Source organism: Phyllopteryx taeniolatus, chromosome 20, assembly GCF_024500385.1.
Source record: "Phyllopteryx taeniolatus isolate TA_2022b chromosome 20, UOR_Ptae_1.2, whole genome shotgun sequence".
NCBI lineage: Eukaryota > Metazoa > Chordata > Actinopteri > Syngnathiformes > Syngnathidae > Phyllopteryx > Phyllopteryx taeniolatus.
Genome location: NC_084521.1, coordinates 5,507,580 through 5,527,009, shown reverse-complemented (window position 1 = coordinate 5,527,009; position 19,430 = coordinate 5,507,580). Strand labels below are relative to the sequence as shown.

At 40.6% G+C, this 19,430-nt stretch overlaps 1 protein-coding gene across 13 annotated transcripts in view; it reads right to left on the bottom strand.

Annotated features, from left to right (window-relative positions):
- Positions 1-19,430, bottom strand: part of atp8a2 (ATPase phospholipid transporting 8A2) — a 53,162-nt gene that overhangs the window by 31,548 nt on the left and 2,184 nt on the right. For 2 of the 13 annotated variants that reach the window (XM_061759074.1, XM_061759079.1), the window contains exons 2-16: positions 11,576-11,753; positions 5,746-5,845; positions 4,994-5,092; positions 4,869-4,914; positions 4,652-4,692; positions 3,806-3,879; positions 3,657-3,726; positions 2,670-2,797; positions 2,472-2,583; positions 2,237-2,405; positions 2,020-2,147; positions 834-911; positions 659-747; positions 418-462; positions 212-287 (exon numbers count right to left, since the gene is read on the bottom strand). In XM_061759074.1, the coding sequence (XP_061615058.1) occupies positions 212-287; positions 418-462; positions 659-747; positions 834-911; positions 2,020-2,147; positions 2,237-2,405; positions 2,472-2,583; positions 2,670-2,797; positions 3,657-3,726; positions 3,806-3,879; positions 4,652-4,692; positions 4,869-4,914; positions 4,994-5,092; positions 5,746-5,845; positions 11,576-11,753 (1,433 nt within the window). The other 11 variants (XM_061759076.1, XM_061759080.1, XR_009786018.1 and 8 more) reach the window with 10 other exon arrangements.

Below are 19,430 nucleotides of genomic sequence, written 5' to 3'. Positions count from 1 at the left end.
TTATGAATAAAAATGGCCATTAGATTATTTGTTTTGACCCCAAAATTTTATTTAGTACATAGTGCGAAAGTTGTATTTAATGAAATTAAAAGGATCCATATTATTTGTAAAGGGGAAAAAAATCCTCTTAATGTTTAATTACATTAAATAAATAATTTACTATAATATCAGGTTGCTTTACATGGAACTGGAGGGCAAAGGCGACACTTACGTGGCCTTTTTCGATGTTCTGGATGAGAGCCGGGTCGTCAAACTCGGTCGAGTTGTTGCTGCTGGAGGGGAGATTGCTGTCGAGACAAAAAGCAAACAAATCAATCGGAAGGCTTCGCATTTGCCAACTAACTCGGAGCAGAAAGCAAGCACGCCTCACAGGGAAAAGGCCGACAGGCGGACCGGAAGGGCGCCAGCTGGACTCACCTGAAGTCCTCCATCGAACGATCGCAGTCGAGATCGGGGAAGTGGCTGTGATAATGAATGAGGTTGCAAAAGGGAAATCAAGTGGATGAGTTGATTAGTTCGGCCCGTCAAGCATGACGGAGTTAAATGAAACAAGTCAGTTTAATTAATGAATAGAGGGTTTACAATTAGTAAACAATTAGAGGGATCGGAAGGTCTAAAAGTGAAGCAGGCAGCTTCTTAAGGAAAACAAAATGCTTACCCGTAAGTGATTCCTGCTATGGTGCACTTCTTAAAGTGCATAACGTTGCAAGTGAGCGTTCCTGTCTTGTCAGAAAACAGATACTTCACCTGCAAAAAAACAAAAAAGAAACACCACACAATTAACTAACATGTAAAATATGCTTACAGATGTGTAATACGAAGCGCAAAAGAACCTGGCCAAGCTCCTCATTTAGGTTGGACGTTCGAGCCATCGCCGGCGTGTCCGTCTCGGCGTAGTACATCTCCACATCCTTAAAAAAAAAAACATCAATAGTGATACTGATTGTTAACATAACCAATATGATACCAAGACATCCAGCATTGTCGACACAGTTGGATGTTGTCATCAATAACCCGTATTACCTTAAATATGGCCTATATGATGTCAAGTAAACGAACGAACGTGACCGAAAGAACAAGATCCCGGATACAAGCGGCCGAAATGAGTTTCCTCCCCAGGGTGTCTGGGTTCTCCCTTAGAGATAGGGTGAGAAGCTCGGTCATCCGGGAGGATCTCAGAGTAGAGCCGACGCTCCTCCACATCGAGAGGAGCCAGATGAGGTGGCTGGGGCATCTGATTCGGATGCCTCCCGGACGCCTCCCTGGTGAGGTGTTCCGGGCACGTCCCACCGGGAGGAGACCTCGGGGACGACCCAGGACACGCCGGAGAGACTACGTCTTTCGGCTGGCCTGGGAACGCCTCGGGATCCTCCCGGAAGAGCTGGATGAAGTGGCTGGGGAGAGGGAAGTCTGGGCGTCTCTGCTAAAGCTACTGCCCTCGCGACCCGACCTCGGATAAGCGGTAGAAAATGGATGGATGGATAGATAGATATCAAGTAAAAGAGAGGCTGCTATCGCTGATAACAATACTGATAGAGAGAGATACCAACTTAAATGCTAATGATACGATACCAAGTCAGCAAGGCACACATCATTGATACAAATGGTGATACAGATATCACGTCGATATGACCGATACAAAACCAAACAAAAAGAATCCAGTAATGGCGACATAATAGGACATCAACATCCGATAACCTATATCAACTAAAACATGCCCAATACGATATCAAGTAAAAGAGAAGCTGGTATCGCCAATCTAAATACTGAGCTTGATAAACGATACAAACTTTAAAGGGACCGATAACAATAAAAACTAAGCAAAGCTAATCCCGAACTTTGGACAGTCTTGTCTTTTACGTACTCTTTCCTCCTGGCTCGCCCTTAATGCAATAAGTCTACAATAACATTAGTCCGTGTGGCGAGGGACGACAGGAACACCAACCCCATACTGATAACGATAGCCGACCATCGTTTAATCCTGGACAAAAGTACTCGGATGTCGGCGCGTTTGTGTACCCAGTTGATGAAGAGGGCCTGTGTGAACTTGACCACCTCCAGGGTGACCAGCAGGCTGATGGGGATCAAGTTGTTGTACAGGATGATGAACGTCAGCAGGTTGTACGCAAAGTTAGTGGATATGTCACCTGGATTACAAGGAAAAGAAAAAACATTTTAAAAGCTTTACATGGAGAAAGTACGTGGGAAAATGTGTGTGCGTCCCTGTGGGCCTCACCATGTCGGGACAGGTACCAGCAAGCCTCCTCGGTATACTGCCTGTTCCAGATGGCGGCTCCCACCGAGCTGACCAAAGCCATGACTAGCAGGATGCCGAACAGCACCAGGATCTGCATGTTGGTCACCCGTTCCACGTTGGATCGCTTCAGGGGAGCCTTAGTGGAGTTCTTTAACGATGAAAGACGTGGTGAGTGGAAATTCCAATGGCAAATTATGTCGTCGTTATTGTTTACCTGCATGAGTTTGGAGTCGTGGCCGGTGTAGACAACGATTCCCACGACCCACTGAGTGTTTCGGATCTGGGCGCCACGCAGCAGGACCTGGTCTGGGCCCAGAGGAGCAGCTCTGAGAAGGAAGAGAGTCATTATGCAACACACGTCGGTGTGTGTACGTGTGTATATGGTGGTCGGGCGGGTGGCGGTGGCTCGTACTTTTGGTTTTCCAGCCGCAGCGTGCCTGTGAAGTCGTACAAATGTCTGTTGGGACCTTCGCACTCCAAGACACCGGATAAGGACATCAGGTCCTCCAGCGTCTGGATGCCGGCTGTGAGTGGAAGTCCCTGCAAGTATACCAGTAGAATGACATGTTAAATAAATAAATAAATGGAGTATAATTGAATGCATCCTAATAAAAATATGAAATAAAAAATTTAAATTAACATTCAAACTTTAATAAAATACAAGTAAAACTAGTAATACTAATCAATTAAAACAAATTAAAATTAACATTTAAAATGAAAATACAGTTTAAAATGATGTAATTAAATTGTAACTTTGCAAGAATAAAAAAATAAATATTACAAATTACTTTAAATAAAATTGACGTTTAAACACCAACTTTGAAAAATAAAACTGAATAAAATACATTTCAAAATATAACAAATACAATTTAAAGAAATGATCAAACTTCTAAAATAAAATTGAATAAAACACAATTGGACAATTAAATAAATTATAAAAGCTACCACTGGAAATAAAAGTAAAATCAAATAAAAGATTAACACAATGCGAGGTAGAAATAAAATTACATACATTTTAATGCATTTTAATAAAAACAAAAAAAAACTTTTTTACTAAATTAGACTAAAAATGACCAGTTAAACTCTAAAATAAAATTGAGAAATTTACAATTGGACAACTTAATAAATAATAAAAGTTATCATGTAAAATAAAAGTAGAATTAAACATTAAAAAAAATCTACAAAATGCAAAGTAATAAATAACATTAAATTGACCCCAAAAAATGTTATTCTAGTGAATTAAAAGAATTTACTTTAACAGGCTAAAATTAGGTGAGCTAAAATTTTATGGAATAAAATACTTGAATAGAAAAGAAAAACTAAAAAAAAAATACTTTTAAACTTTGAAATCTTGTTACGTTTCTGTCAAGTCTTTCCCTAAATGGTATGTTTACTGTACCTGCCGGATCTTCAGGTTGGTTTCACCATCAAGGTTCGAGGTCTCCGTGTAGCACATGGCCTGAGGTTCACTGTGGACCAGAGGCAGAGTCATGTTAAATCACAGCCATGTTCAAATACAGCATACAAGCATCAATTACACACTCTGACCTGGACGACACAATAACCATGTCAGCTGGGAGGTGCTGGCCATTGGTCACCTTCACTATGTCTCCTACTGCCACCTAAAGGTCGGCAGGGCAACGGCGTGGAGGGAGATGGGCATTGGGGAGGGCACAGAAAAAAAGAAATTAGTGAGCAGCCATTAGAGATGACATAAAGTGACAGGCAGCACAGCAGTACATTGCTTAATCCGTCTTTTAATTGGACTACAACAGAGCAGGCTCACATATTTCAAAATCATGTTATCCCAATCAGGAGGCTTTTTGGAACTGAGCACATTAAGGAAATGTTTCTGTAGTAATACTGTACTATAGAAAAAATAATGGCACGAAATATAAAAATATTAGGAAAATACATTAGAGAAAAAAATAGAAAAGTTAATTAACAAAAGTGTTTATAATGAGAAAAATAGCAGTCTTTAATATTGTACTTTATGAAAACATACAGTAATGACATTTAAACAAAATGTACAGAATTAAACATGTTTTGCCACATCGTTTTGCTTCATTTCATTGGACATTGCGGTGCTCCTTCTGTTGTGCGCGCCTTGGCCACTTTGGGTCAATATATAATAGACATAAGGGCGTACATGGAGATGGTCACTCCTCAGTAATCTGCAGTAATAATAGTCGTTCTTTGCGGAGGATAAACAATATATGCTCGTGAGTATTACAGTATATTGTGTCGATCCGTTTGTGTTCAAATATCCAAATATCCATCCATCCAAAGGGGTTATGACACCGCAACACGGATGCTGTTTGTTAGCCCATCTCTGGTGTTTTGCATTGTTTGTTAACATTAAGCTCAGTTTTAGAATGTGCGATGAGGCGTTACCTGCTTCCAGATGATGGTCTGCCAGGCTCCGTTACGTAACACTGCCAACAGGAAGGACAACAGCAGCTGTCAGTCAGCCTATAGAGGAGAGCTCTCATGCACTATTCATAGCGAAGTGTCTAATGAGCGACACACAACAGCCCAGGGAAAACAAAACCACAGGCTCGGGCGCACAAGAAAGGGCGAGCAGAGTGGAGGCTAATTCATGAGTGGATACCTGTGGTCGTCTTTTTGTTGACCGTGTTGTCCGCTTTATGTCTTTTCTGCAAGGAGACAAGGGTTGACATGCTTTTAAATGAGAGCGCAGGGCGTCGTCGTTGCGGTCGGCGGCGGAGTACTCACGTAGTCCTCGATGATCTCCTTGATGCCGGCCACGGTGAGGATGAAGATGAGCGGCACGAGTGTGGTGTAGCGGCCGGTTGGCGAGACGTCAGGGATTTGCTGAGGGGGAGGGCACAAGTCAAAATATTAGGTACACCTGCACAATCAAAACTAATAACAATGGCTAGTTTTGAGGACAGAGGGCTTCACTTAATGTGCGCACTTCTTGGGTAGTAAAACGAAACAGTAAAAATTATACATACGTATTTATGGGTCAGAAACAAATACAAAAATAATAGGCAAAAAAACTGAAAACAAACATGTTTGTCAAAAAATTCTAAACTCAAAGAAAAACAAAACATAATGTTAGACAAAATATACAAAAACAATAAATTCAAAATATAAAATTTTTCAAAATGAAAAGAAATTCATATAAGTACAAACTCTGACAGAAAAATTACAACAATATTAGAGAAAAAGAGTCCAAAAATATAAACAAAAGTTTCAAAATATAATATATACACATATATAATATATTTCTGATTAAAAATACTAAAATGTTATTTTTGCAATCCAAATATATTAAAACAAAATCAGAATATTTGAAAATAGAAAAATAATTTAAGGGGGAAAAAAAAATCTGAAATAATACCCATATATTCAACAAATACAATGAAATATTATGAAATGAAATTCTTAAATATAACTTAGCATCAAGCCCACTGTGAACTACAATTGGAAAAATACGTTCACTACGTTAACAAGTTGCTTACCTGCATGAGTGTGATGAACAGGAAGAAGGCGTTGGCTGCCCTCCGGATCTGCTCGTACATGAACCGGGGAAGAAATGAGAGGACGCCATACTTGGTGGTACTAGCGGCGGCAGAGGGGGGGGAGAAGAAGAAAGCGCAGCAGATGGAGGGAGAGCAAGTCACAGTCAACTCACATAGTTTCACCAACTCAATAACAACATTTGCTGCCCAGGTTTTAATCAGTGCAGCGTTTGAAACCTTGGAGACAATATTTCCCTGCAAATCACGCCTATAAATAAACAAAAACTTCTATCGCTGCAAGCTAAATTTGGAGCACACACTCCAGTTAAAACAGCAGAAACATTGGCAACTTCTATCAAATGTATTGATCACATAGCTGTATTGACTGCTAAGTGCTTCCTTAAGTGCTTGTAAAAGAAAAAAGTCCTTCAAGATGAGCTTTGGAGTGGACAGGTAAGAGCCTCCGCAGTGGGACTGTTTAATGGATGCTGCACAAGATACAGTGGATACAAAATGTCTACACTCCGCTGTTCAAACTCCAGGTTTTGTGACATTAAAAAATGAGACCACGATGAACAGCTGAACTTTATTCATGGTTAATCAGAGGCACTTTAAATGGTGGGAGGTGTGTGCTGACACGCATTTAACATCCGCTTGAATGTGACTGGTTCATTCTGAACACAGCTGCATCCAAAGTTATGAGATGGTGTGCACACTTGTGCAACCGTATTTTCTATTAGTCAATGATGTCATTTGTGTTTTTCACTGTTTTTGCACCATGATTCGGTTTCATATAAAGACATGTTTTGACGTAGGTTGTTGCACAGCTAACGATTTTTGGGAGTCGACGAAAGTTCGGTCAAAGTCTATAAGTCGGTGACATTATTGATTTTTTTTTTGCCACGGACCGGTTTCACGTAACGACATATTTTGACGTACAGACGTACAAATAAAAACAAATGATTAAATTTAGTCCTCTCCTTGAGCCGTCACCTTTTCGTGGTGGAGGGGTTTGTCCGTCCCAATGATCTTAGGAGCTAAGTTGTCTGGGGCTTCATGCCCCTGGAAGAGTCACCCATGGCAAACAGGTCCTAGGTGAGGGCAAAGCATGGCTCCAAAAACACCTATGAAGAATAAATTTAATGGATCTAGGTTTCCCTTGCTCGGACGCGGGTCACCGGGGCCCCCCTCTGGAGCCAGGCCTGGAGGTGGGGCTCGAAGGAGCGCTCCTGGTGGCCGGACCTGCACCCAAGGTGCCCGGCCGGGCACAGCCCGAAAGGGTAGCATGGATCCTCCTCCCCATGGGCTCACCACCTGTGGGAGGGGCCATAGGGGTCAGGTGCAGTGTGAGCTGGGCGGTGGCCGAAGGCGGGGACCTTGGCGATCCGATCCCCAGCTACAGAAACTGGCTGTAGGGACGTGGAATGGCACCTCTCTGGCAGGGAAGGAGCCCGGGCTGGTGTGTGAGGTTGAGAAGTTCCGACTACATATAGTCGGGCTTGCCTCCACACAAGGCTTGGGCTCTGGTACCAGTCCTCTTGAGAGGGGTTGGACTCTTTTCCACTCTGGAGTTGCCCATGGTGAGAGGCGCTGAGCAGGTGTGGGTATACTTATTGTCCCCTGGCTCGGCGCCTGTACGTTGGGATTCACCCCGGTGGACGAGAGGGTAGCCTCCCTCTGCCTTCGGGTGGGGGGACGGGTCCTGACTGTTGTTTGTGCCTATGCACCAAACAGCAGTTGATTACCCAGCCTTTTTGGAGTCCTTGGAAGGGGTGCTGGAGAGCACTCCCGCTGGGGACTCCATCGTTCTGCTGGGGGACTTCAATGCTCACGTGGGCAATGACAGTCAGACCTGGAAGGGCGTGATTGGGAGGTATTTCAATATTACGATAATACTGACTCATTTTGCTTGGGATCCATCCATCCATGTTTTGAGCCGCTTATCTTCACTAGGGTCGCGGGCTGCTGGAGCCTATCCCAGCTATCTTCGGGCAGGAGGCGGGGTACACCCAAAACTGGTCGCCAGCCAATCGCAGGGCCATTTCGCTTGGGAAAATCATGAAATCAAATATTCAAACAATCCTTTTTCACCTCTATTCTGCAAATATCCTCACATTATTATCAGTGTACCTTAGCCTTGCCGCAAAAAAAAGCCCATTGTGGATGTGAGCAAACATAAGGAAGGTCATGCATAGGAGGACGTGTGTTAACATTGAAAAACATCATCATTCCACGTCGTTAGCCTCCTAATGCTTTGTCTCGGAGAGCCAAATTGATACTGTAGTGGCACAAGACGGACGCCAGTGTCATTTGGGAAAGATGCACATGTGTAACTGGAGGGCTCTTGGCTAGTCGTTCGATTTCAAATCGTATTTCTCGTATTTCAGGGGCTGAGCTAATCGCATTATGTTGGATAATGTGAGCTGCTCGGCCCAACCTGTCGATCCCTATGTGCAGATACGGGTATTTAACAAGATTAGTTTGCAGCATATAGATACATGGCGATTGATGGGTTCTTTTTCTAATATTGTTGTATTTTTCTTAATATTTTTGTACCTTTCCCTAATATTTGTATTTGTTTGTCTTATAGTTTGTAGTTTTGTAATATTTAGTATTTTGCCACATATGATTATAATGAATTTGACCTCTAACCCATACAACTTTTTAAGAGAGGAATTTAAAAAATAAACAGATATTGTGGTTGCACAAATGTGCACACCCCCTTATAACCGGGAATATGGCTGTATTGAGAATTGAACACTCATTGAAAGTCATTTTTTAAAAGGAGTCAACACACACCTGCCGCCATTTAAGGGGCCTCAGATTAACCCCAAATCAAGTTCAGATGTTCTAGTAGGCTTTCCCTGACATTTTTGTTGTCACATCTTACAACACAAGCCATGGTCCGCCGAGAGCTCCCACAACATCAGTGGGATCTCATTGTTCCAAGGTATCAGTCAGGAGAATAGTAGAAAATAATTTCCAAGACATTAAACACACCACGGAACACAGGATAGACAATCATCATCAATTGGACAAAATATGGCATTACCAAGAACTGGACTTGCCTCTAAAAGGGATGAAAGAAAACTGGTCAAGGAGATTGCCAAGAGGCTGATAACAACACTGAAGGAGCTGCAGGAATTTCTGGTTTAGTACAAATATATATATATATATATATATATGTGTATATTTATTTATCACTATATTGTTTGCTATATCTGTGTTTTTCACCCAATTATTTTTTTCTAACAGTTATGTATTTTTTGTCTACTATCTCAATATTTTTATCTCAAACCTCAGCGGGACCAATGGTAGCCTACTGCAGTGACTCAAGACAGACACTAGGGTGATTTGTGCAACATTTTCTCGGATTTCAGGGTCCCAGCTAATGGTATTAAGGGTTGGAAATGCAGCGGTGCAGGTCTTCCTAAAACTCTTCAATAGCCGTATTGATTTCGCTAAGATTAAAGCCTTGAAGCTTTTATCTACATCCTCTCTGCAGCTCCATACTTCACCGTCGCCCCTTTTTATGCAACTTGTGCATTAGCACTGCTTTGCTGCACCAACTATCCACTATACAAATCCCCCCACCTGTGTCCTTTTTTTCTTTTTTTTTTGACTTTGGCTTTAACATAAGAACGTCCGGATTGTTTTTTCCCAAAACAGAAGACATCCACGGGAGAGCATTAACCTGCTGTGTGCAGCTGCCTACACAATGCTGGATGGACATCTGTACTGAGTGACAGACTAACGCACACTTTTACACTCCATAATGGCGAATTAGCGTAAAGGCTACAACTTTGCTCCAGAGGAAATTATGAACAGTTCGAATCACAATTGAAGTGAGCAAAATGACAATGTTATCAGTTCTTGCGACACTTCTAAAATAAATATGTCAAAGATTTGGGAGTGGCATGAGTCAAAAGGTACATTTCGCCAAAGGTATCATCATCAAACATTACGAATAATATTGAAAAATACAAAAATATTGTGACAACAAAAGAGGAAAAAAAGATTAGGAGAAAACTAAATATGACCAGATATTAGATGCAAAATACACAATATTATCTAATAATGGAAAACATATTTAAAATATTAAACAAACTTTATAAATACATAAATATTATATTGGAAAAAAAATACACAAATAAATATATTACCTATAATACAAGAAGTAAATTAAAAAATATAAAACAAAAAATATCAGACAACAAATATATACAAATTATAAATACAAAAGTCGATGTAAAAATGCAAAACTTTTAATGTTGCAGAAAATGCACAACTATTACAACAAAAACAAAAATATAAAAATATAAATAGATATAAAATAATGACAGACAAAAAATAAAAATAAAATAATTTTAAATGATGTAAATCTTTGCAAAGATTTGAATTTTTATTTTTAAATACTAGAGGAAAAAATACACAAATATTAAACAGAAAATGCACAAATACGAAAAATACATTTAGAAAATGCAAAAATAGCCGAATCAACAAAAATACTAGACAAAAAAATAAAAAAATATCTCAGAAAAATACAAAGGTAGTAGAGGAAAAATACACAATTAGAGGGAAAAAATAACACTAGAAAAACGTTTAAAATATATTGGACTAATATATCACATGCAAAAGACACAAATATTAGAAACAAAAAATAAAAGACGAAGAAATTTGATGAAAATCATGCCATTAGGGAAAAAAACCCCACCACAATTTTAAAAAATGCAAGTATTATATGAAAATACACAAATATTAGACCAAAAAAATGAGAATCTTTAAATATTACTGTGCATGTATTGACTGAGTGGCACGTTGAGTCAGATTTCAACTGTGGCCATAGATACACTTTGGGCCTCACCTTTGGGACTGCTGCAAATAATCACGTAATGGATGAGCTATTAAACTGCCTTCCTATCTACCGGTTCTAGAACTGACATCATCTTTCCCTTGAAGACCTTAACATACTTTTAACAAGAAAATAGCAATGAAAAATGGACATGTTGCATGAACAGTGATAGATAGTTCAAATGCCGGGTTTTTGTGCTATAAACAAATGAGACCAAGATATATCATTTCAAATAATTTCCTGAAGATTTAGAGCCAACATTGACTGATAAGTAAAATTGGTCAGAATTTCCTTCACCTTGACTAAGGCCTTAGTTCCATTTGAATGAAAACAGCCCCAATTCATGATGCTGCCATTACTATGCTACACTGTAGTTATAGCGTTCATTTGGTGATGAGCAGTGTTGTGATGGCGCCAAACATACCTTTTGGAATTATTGCCAAAGTACAACTTTGGTTTCGACAGACCATTATACATTTTCAATTGCTTTTTCTTTCTTTCTCCTGACTGATACCTTTGAACAATGAGATCCCTCTGATCCTGTGGAAACTCTCAGCGGCCCATGGCTTGTGATATAAGATGTGACGACAAAAATGCCAGGAAAAGTATTTGAGAACATCTGAACTTTATTTGGGGTTAAGCAAAGGCCCTTTAAATGGAGGCAGTTGTTTGCTGACTTCTATTTAACAGGAGTTTAGGCACATCATCAGGCTTAAGAGGGTGTGCACACTTGTGCAATCACAGTTGTTTAAAATTCCTACCGCTCTCTAAAAGATCAAAAAATGAATTGATATGTACATTTTACATCGGTCACATTACTGATGAAAAACGTTTTGAAATGATTTATCTTGGTCTCATTTATATCACAAAAACACAGCATTGGAACAGAGATGTGAAGACTTTCTATATGCACTGCAGGAAAACAATGTGAAGCATCCGTGAGCAAAAAGAGCTTGCGTGCGTCCATCGGGCACCTACCTGACGTGGTTGTCACAGAACTTGGTGGTCTGGGGCCGGTTGAGCAGCACGCCACGCGCCGTGGCGTCTACGGGCTCCGCCTGCGACGTGGTGCCGGACATCTCATCATCCGCCTTGTGGTAGCCGGCCGACGAGCAAGCGGGTCCTGCACCGTTGGATTGATGAGAGAGAGGCGAGGCTGGGTGAGTAAGGGGATGGGGGAGGGGGCAAAGGGTGGGAGACAGACAGACAGAAAAGGAGGATGGTCGGGTGGGTGGATGGCGAGTGACACACACACACACACACACACACACACACACAAACACACACACACATTCAAAAGACATCTAGCATAGGCTGAGTGTGTGTGTTGCCTGTCAATGCACCCGTGCTCTTGCACCCTCCACCCTCGAACTAATAATGGATGTGCTGAGGGGTGCACAATAGGCAACAAACACACCGGGCCCACCTCCAGCAAGCAGCACATGGAGAACCCTGACAAGTGACAAGAGGATGCAACAATCTTCCCTTGCCTCCCTCCCCCGCGTGCACGCCGTTGACTCAGCTGCAGACCTGGATGGACGGAGAGACGGACCGCGCGACGACTCTGCAAGAGGGAAGTCCGGATGTCAAGATGTCGGCCCCCTCCTAATCCGCCGCCCCCCCATCAGGAAGTTGCCTACTACTACTATTACTATACCGCTACTATTACTACTATTCGCGCTGTCTCCGCCCTCCAGCGTGATGGCGAGCGGCCCGTTGTTGCCGCTGCTGCTGCCGACAGCCCAGACGACGAAAGGAAGCCATATGGAGTGGAGAGCCTGAGTGAGAGGGAGTGGAAAACGGGGAGGAGGCAAACCCGGGGCTCCGCTTTCTTAAAGGGAAAGTAGCCGCGTGACGCACTCAGGTCAAAAGCGGCAACTGGAGTCCTGATCTAATCTGCTGGCTCCCAACCTTTCATGAGCCACCCAAGGCACATATTTTACATGAGAAACATCTCCCGGCACACCGCCACCAAACATGTCACAAAATCTACTGAAGTTATGATGATCGAGTCTCAACTGACTCACAACTGTCCTCAGTGTGAAATCCAGGCATGTTTACTTGAACATCAAGCTACTATTGTTATACAAATGCTAACAGCGGGTAAATTGTACCTTCTGCCATCTAGTGGAAGAGCATTTAATTGTTCTGCCCATCACTACACATTGCTGGCATAGATACATGATTTGCAGTCAATAAATAACTTTTGGACCAAATTTTTCAAATTCGATAATTTGCCGCCACACAGAGTGCCATGAGATAGTGCTGTGCGATATTACGATCTATACAAACGTTAGTTCAGACTGAGCAATCCGCTATATGTGGAATGTCATGTGACCAAACCCAAAACACGGGATAGCGGACATTTTGTGTCAACTATGCTAACCAACATGGCTTCAGTTTGATTAGATGATTGTTTGAAGCCGGACTTGCTAACATTTTCTTTTCTTTATGGCTGCTGTCTTCAGACAAAAGTTAAATACACGTATATCATTTAGTTATACAAATAGGGTATGATATATGTAAACAAGAACGAAGCCTAGACGTCAAATATTGTCATGTTTGGTGGCTCTGTGGTGACAACTTGTGTTCAAAAAAGACATCGTAGACGTTTCAAGTCCCGACAGTTGTTTTGTTACCGCCCATTAACCCGAACCGGTAGAAGTGCTTAGACCAGTTTTGCCAAATCCAAAAGTAGGTTGTGCATATAACAGATTTGATTGGACAAGATTAATTCCTTACGTGATGATACACAGTACAACAGCAGTGTTGCTAGCCCAATAGCGCAACTGCCCAAGTCATTTTTAACTTACTGTCACAATATCAATAAAAAATACCAATGTGCTTGCTAAATAGTGTTTTTCCTTTATGTCCGTGTAGATTCTCAGTCGTCCAGGTCATGATAATCCTCAAAGGTTGGACTGAAGCTATTGGAGCCCAAAAAAATCAATCTGCAATTGGTATCTCCAATTTTTGCTCACAAGTCAAAACAAAAAATTAAAAAAGCAATCATATGCCAAGGTATCCTCCCACCACTGTATGTCGTTATCAGGATCTAACATTTTCTCCATATCGCACAGCACTCAATCCAACATTCAAATGTCATTATCATTTCAATTTAGGGAAAATTACATTACATTTGAAATTATTCCTGTGCATTGTTGTTTTTGCTAACAAATCACAGCATCCTCTCGGCAGTCCGTCGTTTTTTTACGCACTTCCTGTAAGGTCCAGCCTGGACCACTTCAATAATTTAGAAACTAATAAAGTCCAAGCCTTGCCTGGTGGATTGAGTATCCTGCAGCACTCAAACGCCTCTTCTATTCTACACAAAGCCGTGAGCTCTCTGCACGACTCAAAGTCCTCACCGGCTAAATGATAACAAATGTCCTATCTGTAGATCTGCGAGTAGGCTATTACGTGTGGGCCTGTAAGTCACAATCACTCCACAGTGCAAATCAAGATGAGTGAGCCACTGTGACGAGGTCAACGCACCCATTTCGGTCCCGTTTGAACTCTAATGTACATGCTTCTTTTACAACTGGCATTTATTATGCCTGCACCTTTCATGATCAATACTGTTAGTCTCATGAGCCCCACTTTGGCTCGGAGCAGCTCAGTCCCTAGGTTACCCAAAACCTCTTGATGGGACGGAAGCAAGGTAAGTCGTACGTCTTCATCAGCAATGAAGGTGGAGCAAAAATGCTGACGAGAGCACAGCGGGGGGTCGGACGCACCCAAAGAACTGAGTCCAGGAGAGGGCGTAGTTACATGCTCGTGATAACCGTCAATCCGGTGACACTCGTCTTCCCTCAGAAAACAACAAGATACTCCAACTAACTAGCCAATAGCGAGCCATCTACAAGTCAAATTTGGCTGTTTTTTCTACCCGTCACATGTGCAACTTGACTCCAAATGAATCACAAATTCACATGACGATCACATTGCACAAATCAATGAGGCATTTCCGCAGAAGGCGGTTTGTTCTCACGAGCAGGATTTCATACGAAATTGAAGAAAAACTACATTTTGCTACATTTTTTAACATTTAGTGTTTTGTAATTAGTGTTTAGGTGGTAAAGTACGCTTTTAACAGAAGTCTGCTGGGAGTAACCAACTGTGAGCAGCAAATTAGCATGTAAATTACGTGTCTAGAGAGAAAATAATACAACAGCTAGCGACACCGAAGTCACAAATGACACGCTCAAAAACCGTAAATCAATCAGTATGTTACCGCATGCATACGTCAGCCAAGAGGAGGAGCCTTTAAGGTCAAAAGTATATATTGGTATAGTATATTACATATTTATAATATCAGTAATGTCATTAGTTTAATTTTAAGTTCCAATAAATCTTCTCAAAGTTACAATATACAGTATGTGGTTTTCAATTTAGTTTTGCTAAGGGAGTACATAACCCAATCAGAAATACTTCCATTATAATTTTTACACTTACATTTATGTCGCAATAGACAGTATATTGTTACCGTGAAGGGATTCAATTCATACCGTGATACAAATTTTATGCCCATATCGCCCAGCCCTTCTTCATTAGTTTCATTTGAATCTTGATGCTGAGGTTTTGGTTAGTTAGCATGCCGCACTTGTATCTGTATTAAAAGCATTAGCCTATACAGCTAACGAAGGTTTTACAGTAACCCTACGCCAAAGTTTGACGCAAAGTTTCGTCAGGAGCAGAATTGAGAAAATAAAAACATTACCAACGGAACGCCGCCTGCCCGGTCGGTCCCCACATCCCATGATGACCATCAGGAAAAGCCCCCCCAACCGCATCCCCCCCACTCCCCGCCTTGTCCTCTATTTGCAGCTTCTGCTCGACCTGGTCTCCCGCCTTGCCGCCGGGTCCATTTCCTGCGGTGTCACAAAGCAGCAGTGAGTGAAGAGGCGAAAAAAAGCCTCTTACGGCTCGAACGATACAGTACGGGCATGCTAATCCTCGCTATGTCTGCTCTGCAACTTCACCTGCCGGCTAAGCCAAGACACACTCGTAATCCTACACGTGAGACACACGTAACAGCGGAACGGTGACGACAACAAAAGTGCAATCATTCTAATGTCGTACAAGTAGGGCTGAAACGATTAAATCGATTGACTCAAATCATTCGATTACAAAAAAAAAAAAAGAAAGTCGACGCAAACGCTCTGCTTTGACGCTTCGCAGTGATAATTTTTTCAAACAGACTAATGTTGTTGCAGACTCACACACCACTCCGTGGAGCAATATGTTGGAACGACGGCTTTTCGATAAAAACGTAGGAAAGACATAAGGATAAAGCCTTTTTTTCCTTTTTTTTGTGAAAAATAATGGCGTAATGTTATGAGAACAAAGTTGTTGTTTTTTCGGATAAAAAGTAGCATGTAGCGAGAATTTACTTATAATGTAAAAGGAATATCACCAACTTTTTCGGAAAAAAAACATCACAAAAGAACAATTCACAATTTTAAAAATGGCGTGAAAACATTGGAACGACAAGAATAAAGATATTATTGTTCGAGAAAAAAATGGTGTAATGTAATGGGAATAAAGTCGTATGTTTTCAAGAAACAAATGTGTAATTAAAAAAAAAGCTGCAATATCGGAAGCTGGAATTTTAGAACGATATCAGCAATTTTCTTTTAGGAAAAAGGTCATAGTAAAAGAACAATGACAAGTCATAATTTGTATCAGAAAAAAATGGCATTATGTTTCAAGACTAAAGTCGGATTTATGATAACAATATTGAGACGATACATTCTCATATTTGAGGAAAAGAAATTGTCTAATGTTAAAATAAAGTACCTTTTTTTCCGAAAAACATTGTAAAAGATCAACGACAAGCCACTATTAAAAAAAAAAGTAGTAGTGTTACGTAAATGAAGGCAGAGTTTTACAATAAAGGCGTATTTTGTCATCGTAATTTTTTTTTCCCCCCTAAAAAAAAAAAAAGCGCATAATTCTTGCGGGGGTGTTGGCTGGTCCACCAGATTTGCGCGCACACACCCACCCACACACACACACACACGCTTTCTCTTGTTTTTCCATGGAAGGATGCATTTTTGCTATAAAAATAAAAAGCATGCAAGGTCATGCAGCCCGTCTCTCCATCCAGTAGACATGCATGCGTAAGTGCTCTTTTCAAGCATGTCCAGCCTAGACATGCATGTGTTGTGCTGTTGCACAGCATGCGGGAGCGTTCCACTTAACGTTTGTAAAATGCATTCCTTCTCTATCTACAGTAGTCACCTCACTGCCTACAAGTAGGGATGAAATGGTTGAAGTTGTACAGGTTTTTAATATTGAATTTTTTTAAGTTTGTTCATCTAATAGTTGTCTATTTTTTGTTTGTTCATCTAATAGCCATTTTTAACTTAGTCTAATATTTTGTAATATTTTCTAATATTTTTGCTGTAGTTGTATTTTTTTCATACTTTTAATTTTAATTTTTCACCTATTTTAGTATTTTTCGCAACGTTTGTATGTTTAATCCAATATTTTTTTTATTATTCTAATACTGTTCGATGTTCTAATGTTCTGATATTTTGGTATTTTTAATCCAGTATTTTTTTATTATTCTGTCTAACACTGTTTTATGTTCTAATGTTCTAATATTTTGGTATTTTTTGTAATCTGGGTATGTTTAATCTATTATTTATGAATTATTTTATCTAATATTATGTAGCAACATTTTTTTGTAACATTTGGATTATTCTTTTTTTTGTTCAATTAGTTTTTTACTTTTTCTGCTATTTCATTTTTTATATATCAGTGTTTTTACAATTTTATGTATGTATTTTGATATAAAAGTTCTACTATTTTCACATTGTTGAGGTTTATTATTATATTTTTCTTTTCCCCCCCAATACTTCTGTATTTTTTATTCTATATTTTAGCATTTCATCCATGCCGCATCCTTTTCTTAACCATTTCATCTCTACCCATACAAGCACATGTAGTGAGAGGGTTCGATTGATCACTCCAGGCCCCGAGGAGCTACACTCGATCCCCTCGCGCTCACTTTTCCGCCCAAACGGAACGCTTCGGTCGCCAGGCTGCAGCTCTCCAGGGCCGGGTGGGAGCAGGCCGGGATGGGCTCGTGACAGCTTCTCCTGCTGGCGCACATGCACCAATCGCGCATCACTCACTTTTGTCAAACCTGTCTGGCGGGCAGGCGCGCGCACCCTGGCCGGGGTCCTGAGGCTCGGAAGCGTCCTGCCTAATGGCGGTCAACACTAACTGCTCTGTGGCCCGCGGACGGGAGAGAACAACACAACACCAACAAGACAACAGGTACATATATATATATAAATATACACACGCACAAAGAGCACACATTTGTATCACTGTACATGTGTGAACAGATGGATGGCGTGGAGGATGGCAGGACACAAGAGCGCCCCCTGTTGTTGAGCGCATGTTAACACCTCAGGGTATCAGGCCCTCACCCTACCACAGAAATGCCTTGAAATTACGCGTTTTTGGTGGTCATTCGGTCGATTCTCCAAATGAGACTCAGTCGAAGTTAACTAAAAAACAAAAACGTCTGGGCTCCCTTTAGTGGTACGTGAAAGAATCATTGCCTAAGGACAGCTCAGTTGTATTTAATGTTTGACTTCAATACATCTGTATTCAAGCGTAAATAATTATTTGAACCTAAATATTTTTTAGGATAAAAATTGGAACATTTATGTGCGATGCATTTTTATTGCATGTTTATTTTCCTATATTTAAGCGGAGTGGTAAAGTTCAAACGCTGCATAATGCGACTGACTCTTGCAATAATAAGCATACTTAATAGGGGGGACAAAATATTTGCCTCATTTTTATGTTAAAAAAACAAGGCTGACATTTACTACACAACTGCGCCCCCTGTTGTCCAGCACCTATACAGAAAATACCTCAACGTATCAAGCCTCACCCTATCTCACCGCACACAAGTTGACAGTTGGCAGCACTCCATATCACTTGCATGAGCCTGATCTGTGCACAATAACATGCTTTCATTAGCCTCCATGCTCAGTTACAGAAATAAAAGCCATACTTCAAATACTTAGATGCCCCCCAAGCCATACTTCAAATACTTAGATGCCCCCCAAGTTGGTTGCCATTACATTTACTGCGACATCTCATGTTGTGGTGTCTCGCGGTGGACGATGTAACCAATAAACAACTGAGATACTGTGGTTGGAAAAGTGTGCACACCCTCTTAAAAGTGGGGATGTGACTGTTCAGTTCAGTATTAGCCAATCCCATTCAAACTCATGTTAAATAGGAGTCAGCACGCACCTGCCACTGCTTAAATTTCATCTGATAAACCCATCATAATCTTACAGAAATTAAGTAATCATTTTACGAGAATAATTAAAGAAAAAAATCGGAAGACAAATTTTGAAGAAAATGACCTTTTTACAAGAATAAAGGTATATTTATTTTAGAACAAAAATCATAATCTTGCAGGAATAAAGTTGCATTTAATCAAAAAACAGGATTTTATGTTACGACGTGAATAAATTAGTATTTTCTTCCCTAGAAAAATGTCTCACAAGTATAAAGTAACATTTTTTCAGAAAAAAAGCCACGATGTAACAAGAATGAAGCCTTTTTTAAAAAAAAAAACAAAAAAAAAAAACGGTGAAACATTATCAGAATGAAGGAAAACTTTTTCTTTTTTAAAAAAATACACAATTCAACGTGGCCAAAATGTAACAGCTTGTAACTGTAGATGTCACGACAAACATGTAGAAGAGCCAATTGGAGCAAAGAATCTAAAAGTCACACTCAGGGAGATACCACAAACACTTTGGAGCACATATGGGAGGGAAACACACACACACAC